Source organism: Vidua chalybeata, chromosome 21 (genome assembly GCF_026979565.1).
Source record: "Vidua chalybeata isolate OUT-0048 chromosome 21, bVidCha1 merged haplotype, whole genome shotgun sequence".
NCBI classification, from domain to species: Eukaryota; Metazoa; Chordata; class Aves; order Passeriformes; family Viduidae; genus Vidua; species Vidua chalybeata.
In genome coordinates, this window is record NC_071550.1 from 1697748 (window position 1) to 1711650 (window position 13903).

At 50.6% G+C, this 13903-nt stretch overlaps 1 protein-coding gene across 1 annotated transcript; it reads left to right on the forward strand.

The window, feature by feature from the left end:
- On the forward strand, nt 1–10036 carry RBM18 (RNA binding motif protein 18). Its single transcript, XM_053961872.1, has 5 exons — nt 1–113; nt 5546–5672; nt 6187–6273; nt 8032–8117; nt 9421–10036. The coding sequence occupies exons 1-5, from the start codon at nt 1–3 to the stop codon at nt 9578–9580; spliced, it is 573 nt and encodes a 190-aa protein (XP_053817847.1). The 3' UTR covers nt 9581–10036.
- The last annotated feature ends 3867 nt before the right edge of the window (nt 10037–13903 follow it).

The window sequence follows — 13903 nt, forward strand, 5'->3', positions numbered from 1 at the left end:
ATGGAGCCGGGCCGCCAGGCGCTGCCGCTGGAGAACGCCTCCATCCTGTCCGAGGGCGCACTGCAGGACGGGCACCGCCTCTGGATCGGCAACCTGGACCCCAAGATCACCGAGTGAGTGACCGCGGCGCCGCCGGCACCCGCGGAACCCCCCCCCCCCACCCCCGGCACCGCCCCGCAGCGGCACCGCCCCGGACGGGGCCGTGTTCCCGCAGCAGCTCCGAGCCCTCCCGGGCGGTGCCGCATCGCCCCTCCCCGGCCCCGGTAGCCCCCAGGGCCAGCGTTAGCCCGAGCGCTGCCCGGCCTCCGGTGCCAGCGGCTCTCCGGGGTGCTGGCGGTGCCCCCGCGCCCGGCAGGCGGCACAGGCTGCTGCAGCGCTCCCGGTTCCTCGCTCTGCCCCGCGGCCGAGCGGATTGCCTGCTGCTGCGGGCAGGAATCGCTCTGGTGTGTCCGTGTCTGTGAGCGGGGTGTCCTCCCTGGACCGAGGGGCTCGGAGGCAGGTCCTGAACTCCCCCCTGAAGCACCCCTCGGGCTGGGAGCCCCCCGGGGGCTGAAAACATCCCTGTTCTCCAAGCTAGGGAAATGTCGAATATCTGGAGACTTTCGGGGTGACAGTGCTGCAAACAATGGTAAAGCAAGGCACAGCCCTGGAAATTGTACCCAGAGTGGTTGGGGCCGGTGGAGAAATGAAGGTGGGCAGGGCACACCTGACAGCGGGCGTCTGTGTCAAACCACAGCTCTGCTTTGTATTTTGCTGGGTGTGAGTTCACGCTGCAGCAGTGGATGGTGAGGAGGTGGGAGTGGCTGCTGAGGGGGGGTAAATGCATGAATCAAACGTGTGTGTGAGCATTTCATGTTTTCTCCAGGCTATGGATAATTATCTCCTGCGCAAGCATAACACTGGAACAGCTAAATTGTCAAGGGAATGTGATGTGCTGTCCAATATTTGGATAGGGTGCTGTGAAATCACTAGGTTGTATAAAAAGGAAAGCAAACCAAAACAATTTGGGCTTTACACACTCACAACAAACAAGCATTTTTGATTAACTATTGTGTATGCCCGTCGTGGAATACTTTTTCTTCCTGGTTCTTTTTGTGTGCGTGCAGGTGCTGGGGTTTATTCTGAGCGTGGTTCATCTGGGCAGAGCGGCTCCCTAATAGCCTCTAAATGGAATCATTAATGCATTGTGATTTCAGCCATTCAGCTTTGGGAGGTTTCTGCATTAATTACCACTTCTGTCCCACAGCTCTGCCGCTGTGGTTTGTCCACATTCACTGACCACGTGAAATTAGATACAGGAATTCTCGAGTGTTGTTTGCTGGGTCCTCAGGGATTCAGGGGCTGGGTTAGGGTGAGGGCAGGAGAGGAGGGTGTGGGTGCATTGGATCCTTCACTGCTCAGGGTGATCCTCAGTGCTGTAGATCCATTCAGTGTAGGTTGTTCCTTTTAGTCTTGGCCAGAGAAGTAATAGGTTTATGTGGCAAAATTTACTGTTTTCATCACTTGGATGAAGTGATTTTGGTGGTTTCTCCAGGGTTCTCAAACCTAGAGTGCTCCCATGCTGCTAAATGTTTAAAGTTTGCCCAGTGATGAGTGACAGTGCTTGCTGCTAATTTCAGGCTTTATAATTCTGTGTCTTGCTTTTTGTTTTGCTTTAAAATGTCTCTTCTCTCCTGCAAATGATGTTGTATCTCCATTTCCTTGTGAATAAAAGAAGAGGAAGCTCCTTTTCGCACATTGTCAGTGTAAAGAAAATATGTGGTCAGTAAATTTCTATAAATCATCTTGACCCTTATTCTCTCATGCTAAGGGCTTACATCTCTAGATCTAGTTGTTCCTCTGAATTATTCCTGTTGAGGTTGCTACTCACATGCTAAATCAAACTCCTGAAAATGAAATGTTTCTGCATTTGCTGCTTTTATCTGTTTTTTTAAAGAGCTGCCTTTGTTATTTCTATGTTGGATTTGTTTAAGACAGAGTAAGGTGGATTGAGTCGTTGGCAGAGTTAATAAGTGGTTGTGACACTCTCGAGCAGAAATGAGATCAGAAAGTCTTGAATCAATCCAAGACTTCCATTTCAAGAGCAAACTAGAGCTGCAGTCAAGTGCTGGGGAGTTAATAGGTAATGTACACATTGGAGCACAAGCTGCAGGAGCAGCATTTATAAATTACAAATTACAGCCTGGGAGCTGGTGCTTTTGGGAGGTTATTGCACACACTGAGTGACTGTGACTCAGCTGGGGGTGCTGACATGCCCTGGGCACTGGGTTGTGGTGGCTCTTCAGCTGGGCATTCCTCTCTGCTGCTGGTGGTTGTGGGTGACTTCTTTCATCCAGCACCCTTAAAACATCGTCTGCCTGTGGGAGCAGGTGGTGTTGGGAGTCTCCTGAGTGTGTTCTCAGCAGCTGGAAGGAGGACACCTGGCACCAGGGGACCTCACAGCTGCTTGTGACACAGGATGGTGTCTCCAGGTGCTCTGGAAGCCATGAGATCCCTGCACGAGGATGGCAGCAGGTGGTTCCTCGTGGTTTGGTGTCACCACCATCACTTGTGCCCCAGCTGCACGGCAGGGCAGGGCATGTGCTGTGGCTCAGCTGTGTGATCTCCTCACCCCTCAGTGCTCCCACCCCATGGGGCAAAGCCACCTAGTTCAGTTCTGTCTCCATGTGCCAGGTGGGCTAGAATTGCCTCCTCTGCCCATTCCTGTTCCTAAAGCTGCCTGAGACTTCCCAGCGCTTTGGCCAGGCAGAGATTTCATTTTCAGCTCCCTGCTTCACATGATCTGGTTTCCCGTAGCCTTTCAATGCTCATTCATTTTCCACGGGTATGAAGTAGCGTTGAACTTCCTCAGCCCGCCGTGCTGCTTGTCGAGGATCCCATCTCGATGAGTCTCACCTAGAAAACAATGTGTGCACAAGTTGTTGTCACAGCCCCCCGCTGGCAGATCCCAGTGGGGCAGAATTCCTCGCAATAATAGGTTTTGCATGTGGCCCGGTCCCCGCGCAGGGTCCTTGGGACAGCATTGTTCAGAGGAAGCCTTGCCTGCGTCTGAATAGCGCTCGGGGTGCCAGGAGGAAGAGAGGAGGAAAAGGAAATGGGGGAGCTGCAGGTTTGTCTCGCATCCACATCAGATGACAGGAAGTGGAGATGGAGGTTGGCCCTGGGGCCGCAGCGGTGCCAACGACTTCCAAGCTCTGGATGACCCACGTTGTTGCCATAGTAAAGCTTTTTACATCTTCTCACCTTTTTTTTTTTTTAAATAAGGCTTCAAGTTTTCCATGACGGTACCTCTTGGCCTGAAGAACTACTTGTCAAGTTACTGTTAATGCCCTCAGTATTTTAACAATAACAAACCGTAATCACAGTCTAAAACATTAATTATACAGGATTTCTGAGCTGCTCCACAGACAGGAGGTGACCTGCAGTTGTAAAATTGCAGGCACGGTTGGAAAAAGGGTTCTAAACAAAATAGATGACATAAGTTACTTCTAAACTGTTGATGAAAATTGTTTTAAAGGAGGAACTGTCACCTCACTGCTAGGAAGGTATTATTTGAATGCAGATGCTCTCAGGAAAAAAAAAAAAAAAGAGAAACACCCACAAAGAGTTCCTTTTGACAAGGCAGCTGCCAAAAAAGAGGGTTTTTTAGTGCAGAATTCAGGGAGATTCCTTCTTGCCCTTCCCCTGCCTCTGTAATGGCCAGAAGGGGAACAGCATCCTGGTGGTAAGGACTTTATTTCCATACTGCTGAAATTCCGAGGGCTTTTTGGAGCAGTGTGTTTACAGAAACAAACCTGAGGTGCGTTTACATATTTTGGAGGCTCTGGAAGTCCAACATGTGGAGTTTCTTATACATCACATCTCCAAAGTCAGTGTTTTCACTTGTACATCTGTGTCTGCTTTTTGGAAGTGTGAGGTGGTGAAATTTGGCTACTGTGTAATCAGCTCCTTTTCTTCGCCCTGCTCTTCCCAGTTCCCCTTGCTTTCAGAGCAGTTTGAGAGCTCATAGGTATTCCAAAGGATGTAGGAAGCCTTCCATAATCAATGACAATGTGTGTGTTCCCCTGGGGGATCACTTGGCCCTTCTGCACTGCTCGTCTGTACACACGCTGCACCTTCACCTCTTTAAAAGTGCACATCCTGAATGTCCACTGTGACCCATCCTGTGGGATGACTCACATTCCTGGAACTTTCTTGCCTGGCTTCTGAAGCTTAACAAAGGGCTAAGGCTCTTTTCAGACATCCTATCAGGCTTTATTAGGAAAAATGTTGTCTGCCCTTCCCATCTGGACAGTGCCTGTAGTTGCCTTGTGCACTTGGCTGTCTTGGGCTGCTACTGGCCGTTCATGTCTGGACATGGGAGGTTTCCTCTGGTGCCTGGTGTTATCCTGGTAGGTTCTCTGACCACTGAGTGTTACCTTAAACACTGAAAATTGGGGTTGGACTGCGTGGTTTGCTAACAAACACTATACAGCTGCTCGGGAGATGAGTCCTGACTAAGACACCCTTATTAAACACTTAAATAATTCTTCAATGTCAGGCATGGGGTCAGGCAGTGAAGGTCAGAGCAATAAGTGTCACTTTTCTCCTAGGTCAGCCAGTGTTGTTAAACACTTCAATCCCAGGGAACCAAAAAAAGCTGCAAAGAACTTGCAGGATTAGGTGTGGCCTGTACAGCATGTGTGCTCCTTGTTTTAAGTTGCTCAATGCACCAGATACTAAGCAGACAGATTTACTCTGGCTTTCCCCGGTTTTATTGGAAACAGCACACTCCCCACTGGATGGCAGGAAGATAATTGGCTACAAAAGTGTCTGACTTCCATGAACATGTCACTGAAAAGCTGTCTGAGCCAGAAGCACTGGCAGATTTAGGCTGGATGATACTGAGGGCTGGCTGGTGCCTTTTTTGTTGAGCCCTCCTGGCAATTCCTGGTTGCAGGTTGTTCTGTTTATTCTTCTGTCTTTCTGCATCCTCATCTTTTCCAGGCAGATGTCTGTGTGCCCTGGGGTGTCCTTGCCAGAGCACTCACACAGGGCAGGGGTGGGTTTGTTCTGGGAGAGGGAGGGCAGCAGGAGGAGCAGGGTCCTGAGGGATGCAGGTGCTGTGGGCTCAGAGTGCTTGTGCTGGGACAGGAGTACAGGGGATGGAGCTTCAGGTGGTCACATCAGGGCCAGAGAGGGGGAGACAGGAGGGTTATACTTAAAAGTAGGAGTTATTTAGTGAGGCAGGAGGCAAAGCCCTCCCAACCCCCTTGGGAGCCATTGCATAATTGTCCAAAAGGCAGCTGTTGAGAGATCTCTCTGCCCTTCAGCTGGCACTGCTGGGAGGGAACTTTGTGCCTTGGGCTTTTGGAAAGTCACTGATAATGCTGCTCAGAGCTGTGGGTGCTGAAGGGGTGCTGCACAGGGCACCCACCTCTGCAGGGATTTGGGAATGTGTGTGTGACACAGCTGAGTGTGAGCTCTGAGTGTGTCATGGGTTCCTCTCTATCTCCTCACTGTCAGTGGGATGAAACATGTCATAAATGTTTTCTCTTCCCTTCAGATACCACCTCCTCAAACTCCTTCAGAAGTTTGGCAAAGTAAAGCAATTTGACTTCCTCTTCCACAAGTCTGGTGCTCTGGAAGGGCAGCCCAGAGGTTACTGTTTTGTCAACTTTGAAACCAAACAGGTAAGTTGCTTTTTATCTAAAGTTCTGATATAAATGACTGACTTCTCTCCCATTTTTTTAATGCTAATCCAAAACTACAACAGGAAAGGTTAAATTCAGTACTTTGTCTACACAAACCCACAGATCCTAGCAGCTTTTCTCTGTCACAGCCACTTTGTGACTGCTCCTGGAAGCAGCAATAGTGATTTTCTTTGTCCTCTGCTGTCTTCTCCTGAATCCTGCTTTTTAATGCTAAAAAGGGCCAGCTCTTTGGTCCATTTTGCAGCTGGTGATAAAGATGTCAGAAGAGCCCTAACACTGTGCATCTAGAAAATTATTCACAGCAAGGTGGAGCAGCCAGGCAGATAAAGTCTGGTTGCTGGGAGCCTTTCCAAGGTGTCCCTGGATTGGGATACAGTGCGATAAACTTTCTGTGCTGTCAGTAGGCTAAATAACAAAGAAAAAAGGGCTCTTTCCATGTGAGTGGGTTTTGACTAGAGGCTTGGTTTGTTTATGGAGCTGTCTTCCTGTGCAGGAAGCAGAGAAGGCGATCCAGTGTCTCAATGGGAAGCTGGCCCTTTCCAAGAAGCTGGTGGTGCGGTGGGCACACGCACAAGTCAAGGTAAGCTGGCTGCTGCAAGGAAGAATTGCTTTTAGTTTGCAAAACTCAAAAGCTTTAATAATAAAGCCTTCTTATCAAGGCAGTCTTGGCCTGGCAAAATAATTTCAGTCTGTTCTAGGAAATAACTTGGAGAGTTGATGTTTACACTCTTCAGCTTCTGCTGTCTACCCAAGCTGTGCTGGATTAGCTGTGAGTGAGGACAGGCCCTTTAACCTGGGGTTCTTTGGGAGGGGGTTTCTGCTCAGAGCAGTGTGAACAGATTACTTCTATAAATGCCCATGTTTTAACTTTTCCCAAACTTAGTGAGTAATTGGCTGGAAGTTTGAATCCTTCCCTTTGTGGTTTTTTTGCATAGGAGAGGTATGGAAATTCCCAATTACCGGTTACTGTGTTACTTGGTTCCACTTCTGAAAGCACTTATGTGGCAGCAGCTCTAATTAGTTTTGACTTTAAAGTAACATACTCTGCATCTAAGCTAAATATCCTTTTATTCCTTGCTCCGTCACATAAACAATCAAGTTTTTAAGATTGACTTAGGCAGTTCCTTCTGGAACATCCTTATTTTCATTTTTTTAAATTCTTGTCTTGTTTCTCCTACAGTTATTTACTATCTTGTATTTGATAAAGCAATGTATTTTCAATAACTTTTTTTTGCAGATAAACAGATTTTGGGGGAGGCAGAGAGGAGATGCCTGTTGCTATTTTCCTTTGGGTAGTTTTCTTTTAAGTTGATTATCCTTCCAGCAGCTTTCTGCTTTGTCTTATCAAGTATATTAGTGCATCTGTTTTGGATGCTTAAAAACCCAGACCAGGTATCTTTGTTGAAGACCACATTGTTTTAGTTACTGACTTCAAGGGCTCTTGCCAGCACACCCAAGCTTGTGCAAATCCAGTCTCCATTTTCTGTGTCTCTGGAGCTACTGGAGAGCCACGTGCTTCCGGATGCCTGAGGAATGATCAGGCCACGAAAGGAGTCTGAGCTGGAGGAGAGAGTGTCTGCCCAGCTGCTCCGGGGTCTGGGGAGGAACGTGCATAAATAATCACCTCGCTTCACGTGGCATTTTCCAATCCCTGAATGGAAAGACTTAACAGCACAAAACTTTGGCTTATTGTAACAGGAGTTTGTTTTAGACAAGACCAGCACGGTGCTGAGCAGCTCTGAGATGAGTGGCCAAGGCTCACCAGACGCTGTCGGTTTGAGCAGCTCTGCTGAAAAACAAACCTGACTCTGTGCCAAGCGAAATAAGGAAGCAGAACACTGCAAATAGTTCAGGAGGCCCATTGCCCACAGAGAAGACAGACTCACAAGCTGCCTTCTACAGAAAGGAGGGGGTTCCTAACTGATTTTTTTTTTTCTTCCCATCTTTTCTGCCAGGACTGCCCAATTCTGTGCAGCCGTGTGCTTGGGTTACCTTCTGGCTCTGCACATAAAGAGCACAGCAAACAGTGCAGTAGTTACCTTCAAGTTTACCATCTGTGCTTCCTGCCTTATGTAGAGGGGAACAAGAAGTGACAGGATAAGGTTTAAGGATCCACAGTACAATGCACATAACTGTTCAGTATGCAGCCTGCATTCCACGTTGGTACTAACCAAATATTGTGGTTGGGGTTTGTTTCAGTGTTTGGCCACCAAAATCTTTCCTAGCAAAAGCTCCACAAAACCTGAGGCGATGTTAATCCAGCTTTAAAGTCCATCTGTGGGAAATGTTTCTTTGTTCCTAATTGCAGCTGACTCAGTCCTTGGTCTCTTGCTTGCAGAGATATGATCACAATAAAAATGAGAAGATCCTTCCAATCAGTCTGGAGCCATCTTCCAGCACGGAGCCGCCCCAGTCCAACCTAAGGTAGGAGATGGGTTGGGTGAGAGGTGACCCTGCTGTGGGACTGGCAGGGGATCAACTTCTTCCATTTCAGTAAGATTTAGAGTTGTTGGCATTGTTGGTGTTAAAAATCTAGCACGGCAAAAAAGCTGTTTTTGAAAGGGTAATGTTTGTGAAGTCGCTCACTTGATGTGGGACACTTCAGACTGGAAGTTTATTTTCTAACGTGCAAAGCCAGTGGGTTCTAGGAAGGCTCCTTTGGCCAGAATCTCTGCACTTCATGTGAATTGGGTTTTTACTGGACTAATTTGGTTCAGCAAAATGCTTACGAGCAAGAAGTTCCAAAATAGTGGCAGAAGATTAAAACAAAGTCACAGGTAGTACTTCACGTAAAACTAATTTTAATTTTTTTTTTTGCCAGTGGTTTTTTGCCCGTAGGTCTTGTCTGTGGGATGTGGTTAAATTCTCCAACCACTGCATTTACCTAAAGCACGTAGATGCTTTGCTAATTCACAGTTTGTTTGTGTGGTTTTCCTCTGTCTTCTGACAGTGGAACCCTGTAAGGAACCAGGACCAGATTAATGCACTTGCCCAGAGATAAAATGAGCTTGCAATTCAGAAGTAACAGGCTAGGAGGGAAAGAGCAGAGGGGTTTGAGTCATGCAGATTGTTAACTGCATCAGTGGCACAAAGGGGTTGTTCTAGTGAGGATGGATGGTGCAAGAATCCACAGTGGGGACAGACATTCCTCCCCGTCCATACCCAGTGGAGGATAGTGAATAACAAAAGTCCTAGGAATTTGGGGTGTAACCTAGGATAGCTTCTCCCTTTGGGATAAACCCTGCTAATGCTGAAATAATGTTTCTTCCTGACCTAATTAGAGTCAGGGGTTTTCCCATCCCGAGCAGGCTGTAGCTGGAAGGAAGTCTGGCTTTCATTTCTCTGCTGTTCCCAGCAGCCTGCTCCGAGCTCTGCTCTGCTGCACATGCTCAGACCTCCTGAAATGACATCATTTCACATGAAGTAGGAAGCCTTGCCGTGTTCTTGTCTCACTCAGCGTCCTCAAGAAAGCACTGAATATGTGCAGGGGCCATTATTTTGGGGTGCTGAGGTGTCTCCTGGAGAAGCAAACCAGTGCAGAGGTTGCAATGCAGCAGTGTGGGCTCTGGGCAGTGCATTCCTGCCTCGCTCTGGCTGCAGCAGTGGGGGCTGCCTGGCCCCTCCTTGTGCAGGGAGGATTCTCATGTCAGCAGAATCTCTGGATTTCTGTAGTTGGGTTTCATGCTAAGATCAAGCTCAATTTCCCTTCTGCTTTTTCTCCTTCCAGTGTCAGTGCAAAAATCAAGGCCATTGAAGCCAAGCTGAAAATGATGGCAGAAAATCCAGACGCAGAATATCCTGCAGCACCTGTTTATTCTTACTTCAAACCACCAGATAAGAAAAGGACTACTCCTTACTCCAGAGCTGCCTGGAAATCCAGAAGATGATGCTTATGAATGGATGATGGTAGCAAGAAACACTGCTTTGTATACCTGGAGTCCTCCAATGCTTTTGTACTTTTGTAGAGTGGGAAGGACAATGCCACCTGAGCAGGGCACGGCCAGCACAGCCCTCTGTCACACCTGAGGGTCTGCACGTTCCTGCCTGTGCAGCTCACAGCTGAAGGCTGTTCAGAGAAATAGGTTCCCTTCAAAGCCTCTGATGAACACAAAGGCAACCTCTCGTTAGTGTGCATTCATTAGCCAGATTAGAAACAGTAACCAGCGTTCGGAGTAAAGCACATCCAAAAATACTCCATTTAACTGATTACTTTTTAAAGTATTTTTGAACAAAATGTATTCCAATTCATGTTTTAATTGAAGGGGAAGCACTTGGTTTTGATTAACATGCTGTAGTTATAATGGAAAAACTTTTTCATCTCAATAAAACTCATTTTAAATAGATCTTGCAACACCTTTAGTAACTGTGCATGCAATATTTTATATGCACCAAGGCAAATTTATTTTGCATTTTGATTTGCACACTCCACAGTGTTACTTTATGACATGGTAATGACACAGCACAGGTATTTTCAGTGTAATTTAGGCTGTAGGTGTGTGCCTGCATGTAGGAATCAGTGTATTTACACCCCACTGAGGTCTGTGCTGTGCCCTGAGCTTTGGCTTTTGTGTTCAGTGATCCCTGGTGGTGGCAGCTCCTCATGAGCCAGGTGTGGCAGTGTGGGAGTAACTGCAGCCTCTGAGACATCTGCAAGCCATGAACTCGGTGTTTGCCCCCTGTCCTGCCCACCTTTGGTTTCCACGGGCTGGTAAAGGTGGTCAGCTGCCTCTGGTGTGAGGTGGCACCAGTGTTTGTGGTGAACTGGGACTGCTCCAGGGGCCAAATCCACAGATCTGATGGGAGGCATTGCTCTGAACCATCAGCACATTTTCCTCCTAAATGTCTGCAAAATAGAAATCTAAGGAAAAAACATTTTCTGGCAGCATTTTTCTCCTTTGTGCACACAGTGCTGTGACTGCATGTGCCAGGAGGATGTCAGAGATCTCATGTCCTGGTGACACTGGTCTGATCTTCCCTCCCCAGTCCTGTCAGACCTCATCGGTCACTCTTGAGCTGCTCCCCCCAAGCTGGTTAATGGTGGTCTCAAGCAGGAGGAGGAAAACAATTTGGGAAGAGCCCCAGTTTGTGCAGGAAGGAGTTGCTCAGTGGCACAGCCCGGGGAGGTTTGTATTCCTGCAGCAGCAGCACACCTCCCTCCAGGCAGGGCTGGCTTCCTGCTGCCAAACCGAGCACCTGGAACGGAGCCGTGCCTGTCTGTGGCAGAGGATTGTTGAAAGCCTCAATTGTTCTAAAGTAGGTCTTGTGCTGTTAATGTTTGTTTCCTAGTTTTTGGGTACCTGAGTAGAGGGAAAAGTAGTTTTCTTGGGAGTTTGTACCCCTCTAAATGTCAGTGACACCCGTTTGCATTCCTCTGTGAACAGCCTGTGTTTGTTCCGGCGTGCTCTAACATTTGTAGTTTCCGGGTCTGTATCTGCGTTGTTTAGAACAGCTCTGAATTCTGTTCCCATTAGGAAGATACCTGAAGATACCTGGCTTCAAATGGGTGTGTGGCTGTGCTCCCATCAGAAACATCCTTTGGTATTTATTTGTATTTAAATACAATTTGTTGAAATTCTTACAGCTCTAAATAAACATTTAAAATGCATGTTTTCCTCCAGGAAAGCCGAGGGTGGCAAGCAGGAAGTGAGTGAGGGTGGTAAATGCTTGGCATCAGCCGAAGTCCACTGACAGAACCCGGGTACAATAGCATCAGTCTTGTTTTTTTTAATTATTTCTCTGCACTGCCGTGGTGGCTAACAGAAGTGCCTTGTCTGTTGCTCGGCCGGGCTCAGACCTGGGGGAGCTTTATTGCAGGTCGGTGCTTGTGTTGGTCATTCCTGCTGCCGCCGGCCTGGCAGGCGCTGGTGCTGCCTGCGGCTTCCCGACAGCGCAGTGAGCCCAGAGTTCCTCACCCTGGAGCTGGGAGGAGGGAAATGCTCAGAAACGGGTTTTTTTTTTTTTTTCATGAGCATCAACCCTGGGACTTTGCATAAGACCGTTGTAAAAGAGATTTGAAGAGCGACGGGGAGCGCGGCATCGCTGCGGCAGGCGCCAGAGCCGTGAGTAGGGAGGGTGGCAGCTGGTGGTGGGAAACAGAGCTGGGCTTGGTGCCTGGCTCCTGTGGGGAGCAATTGGGCTGATTCTCACCTCCAGCCTCCACTCCTGTCCTCTGAGGGAATTCCTTGCTTCCCCTGTATTTCCAGCAAATCCATGGGAGCAAGGTGGGGTTACTGAGGGCGATGTTCACCATGGCCACAGTGTGGGTTTTTCCTTGGTATTTGAACCATTCTGCCTGTGGTGACAGTCCCTCACTTGGGACAGGCATGGAATCTTCACTCTGGGAGCACAGAACATTCCCAACCCCAAACTCTGGGATTCTGGCCGAGCTGCTGCTTGACACGCTGCCACCTTGTTGCTGCCTTGTACAAACTCCAGCACTGGTGGAGGGAGCACACAGGGGTAAGAACAGGGATGGACTCAGGGCTGATACCTGTTAGCTCCAGTGCTTTGCATTCCCCAGTCACTGCCCAGGCCCTGTTCCTGGTGCAAGATGCACATGTGTGAGATGTGTCTGCTCTCAGCAGGCAGTGAGAGCAGGACACCGACCCTGCAGAGCCAAGACTTACTCCCAGGGCTGGAGAAGGGCAGAAGCTGGGATGGAGTCACCCCATTCCTGAGCCTGCTCTGGCTTTGCAGGGTCCGGAGAGCTGGGTCTGTAATCATGAGAGCAGTGCAAGCATCTGCTTGGCTGCGTGGTGCTGAGCCATGGCTGCCAAGCCCAGCATCGCTCTGGGGATGCAAATAAACCCCACACGGCCCTGCCTCGACCAGTGCTGCGTAGGGGGACAGACAGCTCTCGTGGCTGCGCCCGTGAAAACTCCTACGTGTTTCTTCTGGAGCAGCCAGAGCTAATTCAAACCCTACCACTGGGAACGAAGGGTTTAAATTGTCCTTTCTCAGCATCTCGCCTCTGCACTTGTCTGTGTCCCCCCGCACTCGGCCTCTGTGGAGCTGGGGACAGGGGAGGACAAGCTGGCAGGCCTTGGGTTCCGTTTCCTGGGGGTTTCTCGGGCTTTCCTGCAACCTCGATGTTTAAACCTAATGCCTTGTATTTATTCTAAAATGGCTTTCATCTGATTTCCCTCTCGGTTAACAATTTAGCTGTCACAATCAATAACGGCGAGGATCCATCCCCGGCCGCCATCAGCTCACGTTACCGTCCTGCAATTACCCGGCGGTGGCACCGCTGCCGGGGCTTTGCTGGGGAATTATCAGGTTACTAATGAAGCCCGGGCAGCGGCGGGCGGCCAGACGCCGCGGCGGTGGGCGCGATCCCCGCTGCCGCGATCAGAGGGGGGCTGCGGGGCCGGCCCGGACCGTGCGCCCCGTCGGGGCGGGCAGCGGCGGGGGAGGACCGGGACGAGCCGGACCGAGCTGCCCCCTCCCCGCCGCGCCCGCGGGCGGTGCCGCCGCCGGTGCCGCCGCCGCAGGTAGCGGGGCCCGGCGGGGCGGGCGGCCCCCGGGGCGCGGCGGGGGGGCGCCGTTTCCTGCCCGGCCCGCGGCCGCCCCCGGCGGGGGAGCGGGGCCGGCGCGGTTCCCCGCCCGGCTCCCCGCCCTTCCTGCCGCGGCCGCGGGACGCGCCGCCCGCGGGCACGGAGCGCGGCGGCGGCGGCGGCGGCGGGCGGAGCGGGGCGCGCCCGCCCCATGCACCGGAGCCATGGGGGCGGGCAGCCCCGGGGCCCTGGCCGCCGCGCCCCGGCCGGCGCCCAGGCGGGCAAGGTGAGCGCTGCCGCCGCCGCCGCTGCCGTCGGGGCCGGGAGCGGGGCTGGAGCGGGGCCGGCTTCCCCGCGGCGGCCGGTACCGGGGCTGGGGCCGGGCCGGGGCCGGGGCCGCTCGCTTGCCTTCCGCGCCAGAAGGGTGGATTTTTCCATCCCGGCGTTTTCTGGGGCGTTTTGTGCTCGGCGGAGGGAGAGGGGGAAGAATTTCGATTTTTAATTACTACCATTAAAAAAATCAAATTTGCAATTCTTTGGGTGGCCTGATGGATTCCCTGATTGACAGCCGGAATTGACACTCTGGTACCTCTTATCTCGGGCATTTACGGCAATTTCTAATTGCAGGTAGTTTGGGGGGTTTTTCAGCGCCTTGGCTCGCATGGGAACCGAGCGATTACTTCAAGAGGCCCGGGTTAAGTGCAGGCAGGGGGAGAA

Excerpts from the sequence above, each read along its gene's own strand:
- RBM18 (XM_053961872.1), top strand. The coding sequence starts at position 1 with ATGGAGCCGGGCCGCCAGGCGCTGCCGCTGGAGAACGCCTCCATCCTG. Across the intron at positions 5,673-6,186 it reads TCAACTTTGAAACCAAACAG|GAAGCAGAGAAGGCGATCCA; the intron begins GTAAGTTGCTTT and ends CTTCCTGTGCAG. Across the intron at positions 8,118-9,420 it reads CCGCCCCAGTCCAACCTAAG|TGTCAGTGCAAAAATCAAGG; the intron begins GTAGGAGATGGG and ends TTCTCCTTCCAG.